At 34.8% G+C, this 20,384-nt stretch overlaps 2 protein-coding genes across 2 annotated transcripts in view; one reads left to right on the top strand and one right to left on the bottom strand.

The window, feature by feature from the left end:
* LOC114455168 (cysteine/serine-rich nuclear protein 3-like) overlaps positions 1 to 20,384 on the top strand; it is a 248,537-nt gene that overhangs the window by 188,769 nt on the left and 39,384 nt on the right. The window lies entirely within an intron of this gene.
* Positions 13,113 to 16,102, bottom strand: LOC114454770 (uncharacterized). The gene is made up of 2 exons (XM_028435521.1): positions 15,888 to 16,102; positions 13,113 to 13,989 (listed from the first exon to the last, which is right to left on the bottom strand). The coding sequence occupies exons 1-2, from the start codon at positions 15,914 to 15,916 to the stop codon at positions 13,302 to 13,304; spliced, it is 717 nt and encodes a 238-aa protein (XP_028291322.1). The 5' UTR covers positions 15,917 to 16,102; the 3' UTR covers positions 13,113 to 13,301.

The following is a 20,384-nucleotide window of genomic DNA, read 5'->3' on the forward strand; positions in this document are numbered from 1 at the left end:
TTCACCAGAAAGGGAACCCCTGCCTTCCCATTGGTTATATATAGACTTGTACATAATGGTGGTAATAGTTTAAAGATAAAGTCTGGTCTGTAATGGAGTGAGGCTGGATTAATTACATTTAGACTGGGGTAGGGCTGGGCGATATGGCCTTTTATAAATACCGCGATATTTTTAGGCCATGTCACGATACACGATATATATCTCGATATTTTGCATTACCCTTGAATTAACACTTTGATGCACAAAATCACACCAGTATGATGATACTATATGTCTACATTAAAACATTCTTGATCATACTGCATTAATATATGCCAATTTTAAACTTTCATGCAAAAAAGGGGATATCACAACTAAGTCAAAGTTGACATAACTGTATTTATTAAACAGTGAGTGGCTCAAACATAAAATTGTCAACAGAAAGTGCACGTTCTGTGCAAAATTGTCACAGAGACATTTCAAAACAAGACATTAGTGCAGGATGCAACTCACATGGCATTTCAAAACACAAAATTAAAGTGCACTTTTTGTACATAATGCCACTACAATATTTTAAAACAAATAGTGCCCTTTTGTGCATGTTGTCATTAAGATGACATTTCAAAACAACACTAAATTTAAGTGCACATTTTGTGCATAATGCCACTAAGATATTTAAAAAAAAAAAAAAAAAAAAAAAAAGTCCACGAGTTTAACGGTATGGTCATTTTCAACACCGCACAGACTACAAGCTGCGATATATCGAGTATATTCGATATATCGCCCAGCCCTAGACTGGGGTTAAAGTGACTTATCACATCTACTTAAATTTGTTTAATTGTTTTAAGGTAGGTGTGTGTGCATGTGTGTGCGTGTGTGCGTGCGTGTGCGTGCGTGCGTGGATTGAGAACATTTATTCAGCGTCTTACACAGAGCAGGATCTTACTTTGAGGATTAAATCAAGGTAAAAGAAAATGGGTAAAGTTTGTTAGTTGGTTGAAGAGTTGCACCTGAACCTAATATGGTCGATTAGAAGGATGTGAGTATACTGTAGGTCTATCTGGAGTTGTCACGATACCAGAATGAGTAACCACAATACTATACCAGACAAATCGGGTAATATCGCGATACTGAAGCCTTTTAATAATATTATTATTATTATTATTATGAACTGCAATGTATTTGTACAAGTTAGAAATACTTATTAATTACTTATAGTGTTGTTTGGTGTATGATGAGAGTACATGAACAAAAGCATAAAAGCAATTAAAAAAAAAACAACTAATAAATGAAGTTAGAATTTATATGGTTGAAATTTAAAAAATAACCTTTCGGTTTCCTTTGCACATCAATGTATGTTTAACTAATATAAATAATCAACTTATGATAACAAATCCACTGTCTTTAAGAAAAAAAAACAAAAAACTATTTCACAATAATGCTTCTTCTCCAACATAATAAACCATAGAGGATAAAATACAATAAACAGGAACTGATTCCCTGAGAAAACTATATTTGTATGCATTTTCTGGGTGACGTCACTGGTGTTTTATGAGATTAGATGTGATCCCTCTTTTGTGTGTATGCAAACTGTAAATATTGTTTGTACATTGTTAATATCTCTGTAAATTAAATTGAAACAAAATAAAATAAAAATAAAGAAAAAAGGTCGCTCTGAGTCCGTGTGGAAGTCCTTTGGCTCCTATAGCTGGTGACAGCGCCTGCACAGTGGATCTCCTATTGTTTTATTGTCTCTGCTTCTTTTAAAGCCAAATTAGTTCCAAATGGGACTTTTGGAGTTTGGATTATTTAGTAAAATTAATGATGCCGTGGCAGACTCGCCGCTGGGGCCCGGTGCTTCTGCCATGTGTTGTCTCGTGTTTGTGACCGTAACCGTTGTGTAGAATATCTAGTAAAGTAGGAACAGTTAAAATTTAATACCCCGGGGTACCGTAGGTATCGTGCAACTATAGGTTTATAGTCATTTCTCACTCACTCACAACCTTATTTGCACACTCTTGGACTCAAGGAGGCAAAGATGAAGCTATTGCGTTAAACTCTGCAGAAAAGCTTGGTGATTAGAAATCGCCTTCATTTTAAATCCACATATGGATTAGATTTAGATAATCATCTGTAAAGCCATTATTAAACAATCTTCTGATAGGGCAATCTCTGTTAAAGTTGTAATATTGTAATTAAAATAAAATTGGCGTATAAAAACTGTCATTTACAATTTAACTAAATGCAAAACTGGGGAAGATTTTTACAGTTCTGTGGCTTACACATATGTAGTTAAAATGATTAAAATATATTTCATATCATAACCTGTCCTCTTAAGGATCATTTTACCATTAAATATATATATATATACAGTATATATATACTGACACAAAAAATGCCCACACCGAAAATATTAATGCTAATATTTTCATGAATAACAAAGCCTAACAAGGTAACCAAGTATTGAGACAGAAAATTAGATAAAAGATAATATTTTTTACTGTATTCTACAGCTGACTTAAGACATGGGTCAAAACCAACCTGGTATCATAACTGATTGTTACAGAAAACAAAAGTTTTATGAGGTTATTTATTAAAGACTCAGTATTTGTGATTAATTGTAATTCAACTTTAGTAATTCAGAACATAAATGTAATTGAATTTCAGCAGAAAATATGCTTCTAATTTTTATTGTAGTTGGAAAAAATGCCCATCAACGTAATCATAATTGCGTTGTAATTGAACATGGATAATTGAATGCGTAATTGTAATTTTAAAATGTAATTGACTCCAACCCTGATTCAAGCTAAAGTTTACATGCACTAGATTTACAACCTTTTAAAATGATTGCAGTAACAAAAGTGGTGAAGGGGTATAGAAGGTTCATTGAAAAGATAAAACTAACCTGAAAAAAACCAGCAGGACAAACTGTATTTATTACACAATATTTATTAACAACAATTCTATTTAGAAAATCAACTTTACAGTTTCGGGGATGTCTCTCACCTTCCTCAGAAGCATCTCACTGACAGCGTGTGAGCCGGCACGTGTGGCACGCCCAGCGGAGCTTTCAGATTCACCGGGCCCAACGGATCCGACTGCCCTGCTACGTGCGCCGCGACCCCCACCGACTACTTTTTCACCGAAACTGTAAAGCTAAAAAAGGTAAAGAGCAACATCTATTCTTGAATTTAATGTCTGAAAAAAGAACCAAAATAAGTCTATAGTAATAAAAAAACATGATGAACGTATTTGAGCTATCTAATAAAGCTAATAATAGGCCTAATTAATGATGGGATTATTTTTGTTGTTGACAATTCTTTATCTCTGGCTACATTGCTCACATGTTTAAAGTTTCCCAAAGACAGTGGTTTAAGGAGACAATGGGAACGGGCAGTGAAACGGGAAGATTTTGTGGCAACTGAGAGGTCCATGCTTTGCAGTGAGCATTTCAACACAGATGACCTTGACAGGACAGGGAAAACTGTTCAGCTGAGACAGGGAGTCAAATACTAAATACTCTTGTAGATAGTTTGATTGTTTATGTTCTTGTTCCTTGAATGTTTCAGTTCTTTGGCAACAATAATAATAAATATGATGATGATAGAGACATAATATTATTAGTGACAGTAATAATAATACTAATAGTAATGGTTATAATAATAATATTAATAATAATAATAGCAATAACAATAATAATGATACAATGAGAATACCAGTAACTATAATATATAATATTAATAAAAAAACAATACATTAATATGAGAATATAATGATAATTAGAAGAAAAGCAATAACAACAATAATACAGTAGTAGTACATCTATACAATAATAATAATTGTCAAATGCAATGTATGCAATGTTATCAATAAAAACCTGACCACGTTTGAACGTTTTCTGGGTTCCTTTTGTTTTATTTAAGTGTATCTATCTATCTATCTATCTATCTATCTATCTATGTTGTGTAAGCACATCATTCCTCTATAGATGTAATGTACTGTAGGACAAATTGCCACCGTTCCAAAATGGTCACCCTGTCAGGTTCTGTTTAGTTTTCTTTGTGTTTAGCCTTGTGGTTCTTTAGTTAGTTTAGTCTTAGTTTATTCTGATTTTCGAGTATTCGTCCTGTTGTTTACTCTTGTCTTTGTGTTTCCAGGTATTCCTGCTCAGTGTCTCCACCTCCCGGTGATGTCAGTGTGTTTTGGGTTCTGACTTCATGTTTTCCCCACCCAGGTGTGGCCAATTCCCAAATCAAGCTTCCCTCACTATTTAGCTGAGGTCATGGACACAGTGTGATTGCTAGATCATGTCTACATGTCTTATGTCAACCTCGCGTGTCCTGCAGGTTTTGTTCCCCTGCTCACAGTTTTCCACACCTGTTAATGCACCGCTTCTAGTGGGCTGCAGCAGGCGATGCAGCCGTCTACGTATATATCAGAGGTCCTTAATCCTGGTCCTCAAAGGGCCCTATCCAGCATGTTTTAGATGTTTTTCTCTTCCACACACATCTGATTTGAAATGACCAGGATCATGATCAGGCTTTGCAGAGCTTGATGATGAGTTCTTCATTTGAATCAGGTGTGTTGGAAGAGGGAAACATCTAAAACATGCTGGATAGTGGCCATTGAGGACCAGGATTGGGGACCATTGATGTATATAATGTTTATGCATATATGTACATACTTGTATATAATGTACAATGCTTAAAATCCTCAAATACACTTGACTTCAAACTGCTGAAACATGGATTAATGTAACCATCAACTACTCATGTCATCAAGGTGTGGAATTATCTGTTTAGTATTAAAGTAAATCTGACTAATCAGAGTGCTGTCCATTTATTGTCAAATGCATTATTATTGTATAATATTACAAGTTTATGCATTAATAGAGTCAGCAATTTTCTGTCAGTGATCCTTCTTTTCTGGCTTTAGCTGTGACAACAGATTATGGAGTTTAATTCTTCATATTCTTTAAGAATATTTGTCTGTTTGTTGATGGTGAAGTAGGCTGCTCTGCATGGTTTCTCCTTTATCATCTCACTGATCCAGGTTGGAAACCCCAGGTTAAAGTTAACGTCTTTGTATAGCCGCTCTGGGAGTGTAAATGTTTGGTTTGGTCAAACCCGTGAACAAACAGACAGCCTGGATCTGTAGATCCAGCTTCGTAGTGTAGGGCTGAGATGTTTCATTTCAAAGAGGTTGTAAAGTGTGTAGCTTGTTTATTTCATAAAGAGTACATTTGGCAAATTATGGACAGCATCTTACATAGAATTAAGTGCAAAAGAAAATGTATTGCCTGAAATTCTACCAGAGAATTTAGGTTGTGGATGAGCTCATGTGCATTCAAGAAAGAACATTAATGAATATCAACAAGTGTGTACATGCTGGTGTTCAAGGTTTTCCATTTAATAGAAACTCAAAAATTACATTTACATTTCAACTACACACAAAAAGCCATGACTGTAAAAATAAAATAAAAGATGACAATTCTAACTGGCTTTGGCATTAATAAACACAAAATATAAATATGTTTTTACCAAAATGGTAAATATAAGCACGTTTTAATGTTGTACAATTTTAATGACAAATGCAATAGCAAATAACTGGTGCTTTGTGCAAAGGTGACCTCTTCAACAGAAAAAGGATTGAAATAAAACCTTATGTAAAAAAGACCCTAACCTCATATAGACACAATAACTGTTTCAATACATCCCAACAATCAGTGCATCTAGAGTTGATTATTGCCACCAAACATCCTGCAATACAAAGGTTTTAAATGCATTAAATGACTTTGACTTGGCAGAACAACCTTTTTAAGTGTTTGGATATTTCCTTCATCTTCAACCCGTGTCTATTGCTCAAAATAGCAAATAGAGATTTAGAGTAGGCGAGCTACAAATCTGTAGAGAGGGATCCTCCCAATGGACTCGTATACCTTGTCTTTAAATGCACCACACAGTATAGGAATATCATCTACCAAATCAGCTAGTTAGGGCAGCTGGGTGGGGGTTTGTTTGTTGATAAGGAGCTACTGCCCTCTTCAATGGACCCGCTCTACACCCTGGCTTTTTAACGCACTACACTATGCAGGGCTTACATATTACATAACTCATCGTAAATTTAAAAAAGAAAAAAAAAAAGCTAAATTGTACACAAATCAATACCATATTCAAGGATGGAAATGACAATTGGGAAGTAGCAAGATCACAGATATGTATATTAATGTTCTTTTAACACATAACTAGTGACTTTAAGGAATGTTCACTATGTTTGGCATTGATTGAAAACCATCTGTAAGTAAGAAATTATCGCCTTTTGTCACTTGCCTTGTAACAGACATCGTACATGAAATGAGACGTTGTTGTAGTTGTGCTTCGCTTCTGTTAATTATATGAACATTTCAAACAGTGCTCTGTAAGTGTAGTCCGTGGTAAAACAGCCACTTTGATGTGTAACAGGTTCTCTTTTGCTAAAGAGGTAAAATCACAATCAAAATATGATGCTAAATGTATCACTGATGATGTCTAAGGTTAAATCACAAACGGATATGTTGTGTGTTGTGTGCATGCTGTGTTCCTATGCTCTTATACTTTATTCCTTGTAATTTGTTCCCTTGTACTGTGTGATATGTTATTTTCATTGTAATGATCTCGGGGGTGGGCGCTGATAAGCTCTTGCTTCGGCCCACTCCTTTTGAGCAGAACTTTAACTGCTCAAATAAACAAATAAACTAAACTACACTATTGGGTTAAAGAGGGGATGATACACAATGGCTTGAAAAGTCATCAACAACCGTACAAGCTTTGAAAGGTCAGTCCCGAGTTGAACTATAACGACATCATATGTGCACAGAAGAGAGAAACTGACCAACACTAGCAGGTGGGGTAAACATGTGTGTGCAGCTTTTTTCCTGACTTCTCTGCAGCTTCGATAAGATATTATGAGTATCCTGGTGTATGTGAAAAGTATGAAGAACACAGGGAAAACAGCAATCATCACCATTGCAAAAATGTGTAGATTATAATGAGAATTGTTACAAAAAATGGCATTCAAATCTTCAACAAACACATGACATCAACAACATGACTAAAAATCTCTCTCAATCATATGCAGTAGAGAAAAAAGTGTCTTTAACTTTGATTTAAAAATGTTCACATTAGATGCTGACTTCAGTTTGTTCCACTTCTTTTCAACATAACTAAAAGCAGCATCACCATGTTTACTGTGAGCTCTGGGCTCCACTATCTGACCTGTGTCCATAGATCTGAGAGACCTGCTGGGTTCATACCTGACTAACATGTCACTGATGTATTCTGGACCAAACCCATTCACACATTTATACACCAGCAGCAGAACTTTAAAGTCTATTCTGAGGCTGACTGGGAGCCAGTGTAATTAATTACTTATAGTGTTGTTTGGTGCATGATGAGAGAACATGAACAAAAGCATAAAAGCAATTAAAAAACAACAACTAATAAATGAAGTTAGAATTTATATGGTTGAAATTTAAAAATAACCATTTGGTTTCCTTTGCACATCAATGTATGTTTAACTAATATAAATAATCAACTTATGATAACAAATCCACTGTCTTTAAGAAAAAAAAAAACTATTGACGTCACTGGTGTTTTATGAGATTAGATGTGATCCCTCTTTTGTGTGTATGTAAACTGTAAATATTGTTTGTACATTGTTAATAAATCTGTAAATGAAAATAAATTAAAACAAAATAAAATAAAAAATAAAGAAAAAAGGTCGCTCTGAGTCCGTGCGGAAGTCCTTTGGCTCCTATAGCTGGTGACAGCGCCTGCACAGTGGATCTCCTATTGTTTTATCGTCTCTGCTTCTTTTAAAGCCAAATTAGTTCCAAATGGGACTTTTGGAGTTTGGATTTTTTAGTAAAATTAATGATGCCGTGGCAGACTCGCCGCTGGGGCCCGGTGCTTCTGCCATGTGTTGTCTCGTGTTTGTGACCGTAACGTTGTGTAGAATTTCTAGTAAAGTAGGAACCGTTATAATTTAATACCCCGGAGTACCGTAGGTATCGTGCAACTATAGGTTTATCGTCATCATTTCTCACTCACTCACAACCTTATTTGCACACTCTTGGACTCAAGGAGGCAAAGATGAGGTCAAAGCATTTTACTGACATAACAAAACAACACGCTTCTCACACAAGTACCGTTACTCCCCTTAATGACCTGCTGTCAGTCTGTCATACAAATATGGGACAAAAACATGGGTGATATTTACATATAGATCTATTTATCAATCTGTCTTAATAGTACATAAATTACAAGTTCTAAATAAAATCCACATGAGCCAAATTCAAAGTTGGAGCCTTTTAATACCTGAAGTCTCAGGGCATTAACGTGGACATGAAAAATAACATTTAAATAAAAAAAAATAGATATAAGATAAAAGCTTCTTTAAAAATATAAATAAGTGATAAGTCAACAAATAACTAATAATATTATATTAGCTTTGTGCTGAGTTTTCACCGTGTTTGTCCATATTGTGAAATGGTTGGATCAGCTTTTTCTGTAAAAACACCACCTGCTTCCCTTTTCTCCTCTTTAATCTGGCAGGTTTATCTTATGTAGCCACCAGAGGTATAAAGAGTACTGATATATGCTACTCAAGTAGAAGTACTGTTATTTGAAAGAAATAGCACTGATTATCTCGGTAGGTACTTTGAACATGTTTTAATCATGTTAAAAAAGTTTAGTTGTTCTCTAGTTCGATTGGAGAATAACTAAATGACAAAAAAAAAAAACACTTACAAAGCTGTTTTCTCCTTTCTTACCACATGGTGGCAGTCTAAGCACACATCTTACTGAGCTCAGAAAATGTCTTTTGATACAATGTGAACCGACCTGCATAAGAAGAAACCAAATCGATCAGGACAAATGACCATCTATTCTATATGTTCTTTGATATCAATAAATATGATCAATATAAATAGGCCATGTAAAAAATATTGTCCTCCAAAACAATTTAAAAGCTTTCTTTTTTTCAGTTTTTAATAATTTTATAGGTAATAATATAGTACCCATGTTGACTTTTGGAAATAAAATTGTATTTTGACATAACATAGTTATTGCGTTAAACTCTGCAGAAAAGCTTGGTGATTAGAAATCGCCTTCATTTTAAATCCACATATGGATTGGATTTAGATAATCATCTGTAAAGCCATTATTAAACAATCTTCTGATAGGGCAATCTCTGTTAAAGTTGTAATATTGTTATTAAAATAAAATTGGCGTATAAAAACTGTCATTTACAATTTAACTAAACGCAAAACTGGGGAAGCATTTTACAGTTCTGTGGCTTACACATATGTAGTTAAAATGATTAAAATATATTTGATACCATAACCTGTCCTCTTAAGGATCATTTTACCATTAAAAAATATATATATATTTATATATATATATACTGACACAAATAATGCCCACACCGAAAATATTAAGGCTAATATTTTCATGAATAACAAAGCCTAACAAGGTAACCAAGTATTGAGACAGAAAATTAGATAAAAGATAATATTTTTTACTGTATTCTACAGCTGACTTAAAACATGGGTCAAAACCAACCTGGTATCATAACTGATTGTTACAGAAAACAAAAGTTTTATGGGGTTATTTATTAAAGACTCAGTAATTGTGATTAATTGTAATTCAACTTTAGTAATTCAGAACGTAAATGTAATTGAATTTCAGCAGAAAATATGCTTCTAATTTTTATTGTAGTTGGAAAAAATGCCCATCAACGTAATCATAATTGCGTTGTAATTGAACATGGATAATTGAATGCGTAATTGTAATTTTAAAATGTAATTGACTCCAACCCTGATTCAAGCTAAAGTTTACATGCACTAGATTTACAACCTTTTAAAATGATTGCAGTAACAAAGTGGTGAAGGGGTATAGAAGATTCATTGAAAAGATTAAACTAACCTGAAAAAAACCAGCAAGACAAACTGTATTTATTACACAATATTTATTAACAACAATTCTAATTAGAAAATCAACTTTTACACAAGAATGAGAATGAAGGAGATGTAAATAAAGTTTTCTCAGAGATTTCATCATCAGAGTCATCCCTCTGTTTAGTTCCCTCTGTGCAGATGTTGAGCAAAAGATGGAAAGGAGGTCTTGTATCTCAGGGATGAAAGTTATGTAGATTTGTATGGGGGTACCAAGTGTAAAAATGTAGTATAAAAGTTGTAGCTAACACATTTTCATTATTTATCTCACTTTTCTCATATTTAGCACGTTCCTACATTTAACCACTTAGAGGTAAAAAAAAAGCATTAAATCTAAATATTTAAATCTAAATGGTATATGTTATATCTAAATGTTAAATCTATATCTAAATTCAATTCAACTCAACCTTAACTTTAACTTTATTTATATAGCGCAAAATACAACAAAGTCATCTCAAAGCGCCGAACAAAATATAAAGTCCATAGTAAAAAAGAAGAAAGAACCCAACAAGATCCACATGAACAAGCATTTAGCGACAGTGGGAAGAAAAAACTCCCTTTTTTTATAGGAAGAAATCTCCAGCGGAACCAGGTTCAGAGGTGGCAGCCATCCACTTCAACTGGTTGGGTTAGTGAACAGAGGGACAAACAGAATAGGATAGAAGGATAGTCCATCCAAGTGTTCCAGACTAGTTGACTCGCAAAATCTTATATCTAAATGTTAAATCTAAATATTAATTCTAAATTTAAATCTAAATATTAAATCTAAATCTTAAATCTAAATTTAAATAATAAATTTAAATATTAAATCTAAATACTAAAATTAAATCTAAATATTAAATCTAAATATTACATTTAAATCTAAATCTAGTTATTAAATCTAAATATTACATATTAAATCTAAATATTAAATTTAAATCTAAATATTAAATTTAAATCTAAATATTAAATCTATATATTAAATATTAAATCTAAATATTAAATCTATATATTAAATATATATATTAAATCTAAATATTAAATCTAAATTTAAATATTAAATCTAAATTTTGAATCTAAATTTAAATATTAAATCTAAATCTAAATATTAAATCTAAATCTAAATGTAAATAGTATATGTTAAATCTAACTAACTAATCAGTAGTATTTTAACAGCCAATCTTCGGCAAGCCGTCCTGCATTTCCCACATGACTGACTATTTACAAAACACACACCGTCTCCTTCACCTTACTCTACTTTGCCCCACCAAAGCGCCTCTTCCTGCCACAGCTCCCCCTACAGGCTCCACCCGTTACTACATTCATCTGCTCACACCTTTCCCATTCAGTCCATAATCACAGCCAGGCCCCTAAACTCTACAAAAATGACACTAAACGCATAAAACGGCCCAATCCAATCCTCCGTCCACTCCCTTGTTCCTCACAGCCACCCTCAACGCTGAAAATACTGAAACTGGCTCTCCTTAACACCCGTTCACTGAACAATGAAGCACTTATCCTACATGAATTCATAACAGACAATAACCTGGACCTCTGCATCACTGAAACCTGGCATAAACCTCTGGACTATTTCTCACTAAACCAAGCCACTCCCCCAGTTACACTTACATTGAACAGCCCCATCTCACTGGCCGGGGCGGTGGCGTAGCCTCAGTCCATAAAAAAGCCCTCAACATCAGCACCATATCCACAACATCCTTTCAGTCATTCTGAATCCCTTGCTCTACTGGACTGCCACAACTTCACTCAGCAAGTCAACTTCCCCTTACACACCCATGGCCACACCCTAGATTTAGTCTGCTCCACCGGTCTCACCATCCAGTAACTTTCCAGTACTGACCTCTGCATCTCCGCTCATCTGGCTAGCACCATGGACCTCCACCTCCCCCTCCCCACTCTCCACCCCAACGACAAGCAAACCATTTGTTTTAGAAACCTGAAATCCATCTCTCCTCATGATTTTTCCACTTCTCTTCTTAACCTTCTGTCTGCCTCCCCCCCGCTCTCTGACGACCCCACGGACCTTGTTAATCATTACAATAATTGCCTCTCCTCCTGCCTCGACCAACTTGCCCCCTCCAAAACCAAATTAGTCTCATTTACACACACCGCCCCCTGGTACACCCCCGACCTCAGAAAACTAAAAACCCACAAACACCAACTTGAACGTCTCCACATAAAAAAAAGGTTTAACAGTCCATCTCCAAGCCTACTCCGATCACCTTCAACTATACAAAACTGCCCTGAACACCGCCCGCTCTAACTACTACTCTAACCTTAACCTAAATGTTTCACACATATGCTAATTGACCCCACCCCTTGGAATCTCAACCAATACACAAGCAGAAACACACACAGCCGCTCCCACCCGCCTCTTCACCGATGCCTGCCTGGGTGATATGTATGGCTGGTTCTCTCCCGGCGGTGGAGATCGAGTGCATATCACCCAGACAGGCATTGGTGAAAGGGTGTGTGGGAGCGGCTGTGTGTCTCTCTGCTTGTGTAATGGTTTAGGTTACAAGGGGTGGGGTAAATTAGCATATGTGCGAAATATTTAGGTTCAACATTTAGATTTAGATTTAATATTTAGATATAAGATTAAGCATTTAGATATGATATATAACATTTAGATTTAGATTTAAACATTTAGATTTAACATAGGGGTGGGCGATATGGGAAAAATATCATATCACATCATATTTTTTCTTTGTGAAATCACGCTCGCGATTTTATCACGATTTTTTTCACTCAAATCATTTAGACTATTTTAAAGTTATTTTAATAAAACCTTCTTAAAATCATCGCCCTAAATGGAAAAATAGGAATAAAAGATAATTTAGGACAAGGTAATTACAAAACAAGTTATTTTAGTCCCAGTCTTTTTACTTTGTTTAACTAAAGTGGTGTAGCATTAGCATTAGCAACACTTGCTACATAACAAGGCAGCATATCAGTCTAGTGATTTATATTTGTTATTGAGGAAACACAATCATATTAATAAAATCCTACTTTAAGCAGTGTTTGAACGCCTCATTTCACACAGTTTAGACAATCATATTCTTTACAAGATAAAATGTTACTGCTTTGGTTACATTAGGCCTGTGTGATATGGACCAATATTCATCTCTATTTTTTTCCTCAATATGGCAATAGGTGATATAAATTCCATTATTATTATTTTTTTTTAAATAGTTTTACAAGAAAAACAATAATGGGTCATTTTTACACTTGGCACCTCATAGATTTGGGTGGGCAGTAGATAAGCAGTATTGTAGAAAAGGGGTGGGGGTACCACCAGGTGACCAGAACCAGCCCCTCCTCCTCCTCATGCTTAAGGCCAGCTGATTGGTGTAATGTTCTTTTTATGTCCAGAGACGGTTGCTGTACTGCTTTTTGTAGCTGAGAATGTCCTTATTGACATCGTTGCCCCAGAGATGGTCCTTGTTGGTATTTTTGAATCCTTTAGAAAGTTCTGGAGGGTGGAGCGGATGCTTGATAAGAATAAGTGGTTTCCCTCATCAGAGAAATGAACTCCGTCTGGAATAAACAGTGATCGTTTGTAGAATCGCAGGAGAGGATGTTCAACAACGTCTCCTTTGAAACAGACAGACGTCCTCTTGACAAAATGATTGATGGTTTTTCTGTCCCTGATGATCTGGGACAGCTTCCCGTACCTCCAGGATCTGCGTTCATTAATGGAGGAGAAGATGATCTTCATTGCAGGGAATTTAATGTGCAATTTGGTAAAGTCCTCTTTAATAGTGTAGGCCAGACTATTTGCACTGTTTATGCCCAGGTTGTTTCCTCCGGCGTGAACCAGGAGGATGTCAGGGGATCCCTGGGTGGAAAGCTGACCATAAAAACAAGGCAGAACTCCTTCCCACCTCATCCCTCCTTTTCCAAACCAGTGCACATTGGCATCCAGTCCCAAATTATCTCCATAAAACTTTAGTGCAGCCTCCTCGCCCCGCCGGATGTAACTGGAGCCAATTATCCACACTTTGTCCTTTCTCTGTGATCTGTAACATAGACATGGAATCAGGTTAGGATTCATGAAAATAAATACAAAAAAGTACTCATCATTGTCGTTTAGCATGTCCATGTTTTATCATCATATTAGCTGGAAGTGTGTAGTTCCAGTTACGAGTTAAGCCTCACTTCAGATTGAAGATTCTAATTAAAAGTCAGCTCTGAGATTCTTTTTCTCTCCAATGGCTACAGGTCATTACTTCATACAGTATAAACCAGTGGTTCTCAAACTTTTTAGACTCAAGTACCCTTTTCTCTTATTTCTGAATCCAAGTACTCACTTTTATCCGACTATAACATTTTATTCAGAAGTCTGTGAAAAAACAACTATAAAGCACAATGATGGAAATAATGAGTGATAACACATATTTGAAAGAATCTCATTTTGTAAATAAATAGAATGAAACAGTATTTAGTGCCTCCTGAATAGATTTATTTCTATAGATTTTACCATATACGATCATCTCCCTCATCATGTGGGACCAAGACTGACCCTTGTATTTTCAGTTCATGTTCTAATGATTAGAACATGAACTGAAAATAATAATAATAATAATTAATATTAATAACTAATAATAACCATTCAATATCATTTCTTACATCATTTTGTGTCTTTTTAGTGTCTATTTTGTTGTTGTTTGTCTGTTATTTTTTTATTATTCACTATATTTTTCTCTTATTTTGTGTGTCTTTCAGTGTTGGTAACGTTACTTTAAAAAAGTAATATTATATAGTAATTATAACTATTAATATTAGTTATAGTTATTGACTACTTGATCCAAAAAGTAACTGAGTTAGTAACTTAATTACTCGATAATAAAAGTAACTCATTAACAAGGAAAGTAACTATTTGCGATACTTAAAAAAAAAAAAGAATCGTGTGTCATTGTGAGGTGCTTCATTAAATTCTAGTTACTTACAACGGATGTGGACAAAGTCTTCACTCCTGGATATAAAGTACACTTCACATGCACGTTCTTGCCTTTGACCACAATTAAATTAAAGTAGTATTTGTATCGCCACCTTAAAAATAACAACTTTTCATCGTAATGCTCCACGTTCGCCATCTCTGCTTCTTCATCAAATCTGTAGTGGTTGTGTGTGTGCTGCCACATGTGTAAAAACACTGTCTCTGATTGGCTGCCATGAAACATGACGCCGTCTTAGCCAATCATAATCGCTCACCTTGTTTTTAACCCACCTCCTCACTATAGCTGCATATGAAGCCAGGGGATCTTTCTGATCACAGTTTATTCAATCAATACATGTAACTCACCGCATTTAATGTTCATTAACATTAACGGAGTTGTAATGGCGTAAAAAGTTTATCAGTTAGATTACCCTGTTACTGAAAAACAAACGCCGTTATTTTAAACGCCGTTATTTCAAACACTGGTGTATTTGTTGTTGTTTTGTGTGTTAGCTGGTAATAGTAAGTCATTTTCTCTCTTAGTGTGTGTGTGTTTGTTTGTCCTTTTGTATATTTTTCTCATATTTTGTGTGTTTTTAATGTCGTTTTGTGAATTTCCGGTAAATATTAGTATGATAATTTTTAACTATAAATAAACCTCTAAATAAACCTTCTATTGTTAATTTTACTCTATCTCTCTCAAGTACTCCCTGTAGTGCCATTGCCTACCCCCTAGGGGTACACGTACCCCCCATTTGAGAAACACTGGTATAAACCATACGTTTTCATTATTTCTCCAACATGTGGAGTCTTTCTGATTGACATAAAACTACTACAAAACATTTGGAAGTGAGGCAGGACCATTTTCTAAATAAATATTTACAAAATTAAGAAGGAAATAGCTATAAATATTTGATTTTAGCCCCTCCCAAAAAATAAATCTAAATAAAAAAAACGAATTCATAAAAAATGTCTTACCTTTCAAGCTGATGCTGCTGGGCCGTCATTTTTTCATCCAGTTCGTCCAGTTTCCTGTTTCCACTGGTAGAAATGTGGTTTCACCACAAGATGTCGTCTGATCAACACAGTTGTAGAAAATTTGTTTGAAGAGCTCCACAAAAATGGTGCTGTTACTCACAGAGATGATGAGCAACTGAATATAAAAGTGGACTGTTAGTAATGGACAGTTAGGCTTGTTCCCCAGGCAACCCAACCTCTCATCTGATTGGTCAACACAGTTTTTTCAGCTCAACAATTGCGTTTAAAGGAAAACAAAACATTTCAGAAAACAAAATGACAAATAATTCATTTTCAACAAACAAACAAACAAAGCAGTTATTGCGATTTTACAAAGAAAAACATTTTTTTGGAGGGGAACAATAAGGAAAAAAAAAAAAAAAATCACAATTTTTTTTTTCTTTTTTTTTTCATTCAGACCATTTAGACTATTTTAAAGTTATTTATCAATAAAACAAACTATTTCACCAACTTTAAATATTGCCCTAAATGGAAAAATTGGATACAAGATAATAAAAAATGATGTAAGCAATTTATCAAACTGGTTCTATGTACAATTTAAATCAAACAAAAATGTCGACAAGTTATTTTTAGTGACAGAGCCTTTTTACTTAGTTTAACTAAAGAAGTGTAGCATTAGCAACACTTGCTACATAACAAGGCAGCAAATCAGTGATTTTTTTATTTTTATTTTTTTGTTGAGGTAACACTCATGTTAATAAAATCCTACTTTAAGCCGTGTTTCAGACCCCTCATTTCCCACAGTTTGGACAATTACATGCTTTACAAGATAAAACATTACTGCTTTGTTTACATTAGGTCTGGGTGACATAGACCAATATTCATATCTCTATATTTTTCCTCAAAATGGTGATAGATGATAGATGATAGATGATATTTTTTCAATATAGTTTTACAAGAGAAACAATAATGGGTGAAAGTCAGTGGATAAAAATGTCACAAAAAGCCTTTTATTAACCACTAGCAGCACAATATCAACATTTTGTGTCACTTTTGATTTTTTCCTTCATTAAGGCTGAAATGTATGATTTAATACTGTAGTGTTGCTAAACCACATTCAGAACGTTGTCTCTTTAAGAAGTGTGTAAACAGTCCCAGAACCCATAAACAAGCCAGAACAAATGTAGTATATACAATGTAGTGAATGAGTGTGTGTCAGGGTCATTATACTTTTTGAAATGTAATTTGTTTTTATTTGATTTGAGTTTTTCAGGATTTTTATTTTTTTAAGTTAGTTTGTTTAACTAACTAATTAAATAAAAAGGGAGCGACAAAGGAAGCGGAAAATGAACATATATCATTTAAGACCTCGTTTACAAAATATGGACTTTTTCAAGATTTGGAAATTATCAAGGTGTGGTCCGTTCCCAATCAAGCCTTCCCCACTATCTGACTGCTTGTACACAGAATGATTGTTGGTTTATTGTCAAGAGAATCAGTGAACATAAAAGCTCCATCAGATGTGCCAATCCTAACTACTTGTAACCAGTGGCCAGTAATTTAATGCTGTTTCACACCTTATCTCTTCTGTCATTTCCAGGGAATTCAGCATGTACTGTTGTCAAGAGGATGAGACACTGACAAAAATAACTATTTTGGATTCACACTCTAGACTATCAACACCCAAAGAGCTTAAATATAGATTTTGATATGATTTAATATAGTATGGATTCTTGTAGATTAGCCATGGTTTTAGACACTGCATATTGACCGTCTGCCTGATGTGTATGCAGTGTCCTCATCCTTTCATGCCAAGTATTTGTTCTCACACTGTTTATATATTTGTGTATATAATTAGTTTTCTCACTACAAACTCCTCATTCTACTTCTGAACTACATCTCCCACATGATCAATAGTGGTGTAGCAAACATGTGACTGATTGCCTTTATTAGATAAGCCTGTTCATTGTACCCATGCATTTTTACATGTATATTACAAACACATTTTGGCAAATATAACCAAAGGAAAAAAAAATGAACAAATATTGTCAGTAAGGAATAATGACACACAGCAGCTTAAGGACACAGCAGGTTATTTTAATTAACTTTACTTTGCAACATTCAAGACAAAAGACAAATCTTTCATATTACAATAAACTGTGTGTGTGTGTGTGTGTGTGTGTGTGTGTGTGTGTGTGTGTGTGTGTGTGTGTGTGTGTGTGTGTGTGTGTGTGTGTGTGCGTGTGTGTGTGTGTGTGTGTGTGTGTGTGTGTGTGTGTGTGTGTGTGTGTGTGTGTGTGTGTGTGTGTGTGTGTGTAGGCCTCATGTGCAGTGTGTGCACCCCACACATCCAACTATTCACCCCAGTTAGGTATGGGGTGCTGAATGTAAAGACTCGATCACTTTTTCATAGCCAACATATTTTAAACATTTAGCTGACTTTCCTCACATTTAGCAATTTTTTTCTTTTATTTGAGACAGAAATTAATGAAAAACAGCATGTTCTATATCATTGTTAAAAAGTGTACTGATGGAAAACTAATCTAAATGTAAATATTAAATTTGAATGTAAATATTAAATCCTAATGTTAAATCTGAATCTAAAACCCACACTTCACACACCGACCGATTTACATTTGGATTTAACATTAAGGCTTCCTCAGAGCCAGAGCGTTTGGGCTCTTTTTACGGTAGCTTTGGCTTCCTCCACCAAAGCCGGTACTCGGCTGCCACTTGGCCACCACCCTGTGAGCATCGGCTTCAGCTCTTGGTGACATCATCGACTAGTTGACGTCGACTCGTATGCACATGAAGTCGACTTTTCAAGTTATGAAGTTGTTCAACCCCTAGTACATATATGTATAGACATTATATACGTAGACGCCACATCGACTGTAGAGGGACACGTCTACAGCGCCGCCATCTTGGAACGGTGCTGGTGGAGGCAGCGGTGCATGGACATGTAAGAAATAATATATTGTTAGCAGATTATTATTATTGTTATTGTATTGGTTCTTTTTTCAAACATAAAATTTAAGAGTAGATGTTGCTCTTTACATTTTTTAGCTTTACAGTTTCGGGGACGTCTCTCACCTTCCTCAGAAGCATCTCACTGACAGTGTGTGAGCTACTCCCCCGCTGACTACTTTTTCACCGAAACTGTAAAGCTAAAAAAGGTAAAGAGCAACATCTACTCTTGAATTTAATGTCTGAAAAAAAAACAAAATAAGTCTATAGTAATAAAAAAACATGATGAACGTATTTGAGCTATCTAATAAAGCTAATAATAGGCCTAATTATAATGATGGGATTATTTTTGTTGTTGACAATTCTTTATCTCTGGCTACATTGCTCACATGTTTAAAGTTTCCCAAAGACAGTGGTTTAAGGAGACAATGGGAACGGGCAGTGAAACGGGAAGATTTTGTGGCAACTGAGAGGTCCATGCTTTGCAGTGAGCATTTCAACACAGATGACCTTGACAGGACAGGGAAAACTGTTCAGCTGAGACAGGGAGTCAAATACTAAATACTCATGTAGATAGTTTGATTGTTTATGTTCTTGTTCCTTGAATGTTTCAGTTCTTTGGCAACAATAATAATAAAGATGATGATGATAGGGACATAATATTATTAGTGACAGTAATAATAATAATAATAATAATAATAATAATAATAATAATAATAATAATAGTAATGGTTATAATAATAATAATAATGGTAAATGGACTTGACTTTATATAGCGCTTTTATCACCACACTGAAGCAGTCTCAAAGCGCTTTACATATCAGCTCATTCACCCAATCACTCTCACATTCACACACCAATGGGACAGGACTGCCATGCAAGGCGCTAGTCAACCATTGGGAGCAACTTAGGGTTCAGTGTCTTGCCCAAGGACACTTCAACACATAGTCAGGTACTGGGCTTGAACCCCCAACCTCTCGATCAGAAGACGACCTGCTACCACCTGAGCCACGGTCGCCCTTATAATAATAATAATAATAATAATAATAATAATAATAATAATAATAATAATAATAATGATACAATGAGGATACCAGTCACTATAATTTAAAAAATTAATAAAAATAACAATACATCAATATGAGAATATAATGATAATTAGATGAAAAGCAATAACAAAAATAATACAGTAGTAGTACATCTATACAATAATAATATTTGTCAAATGCAATGTATGCAATGTTATCAATAAAAACCTGACCACTTTTGAACGTTTTCTGGGTTCCTTTTGTTTTATTTAAGTCTATCTATCTATCTATCTATCTATCTATCTATCTATGTTGTGTAAGCACATCATTCCTCTATAGATGTAATGTCCTGTACGAGAAATTGCCACCGTTCCAAAACGGTCACCCTGTCAGGTTCTGTTTAGTTTTCTTTGTGTTTAGCTCTTGTGGTTCTTTTAGTTATTTAGTCTTAGTTTATTCTGATTTTCGAGTATCTCCTGTGTTTACTCTTGTCTTTGTGTTT

This window comes from Gouania willdenowi, chromosome 21 (genome assembly GCF_900634775.1).
Source record: "Gouania willdenowi chromosome 21, fGouWil2.1, whole genome shotgun sequence".
Classification (NCBI taxonomy): Eukaryota; Metazoa; Chordata; class Actinopteri; order Blenniiformes; family Gobiesocidae; genus Gouania; species Gouania willdenowi.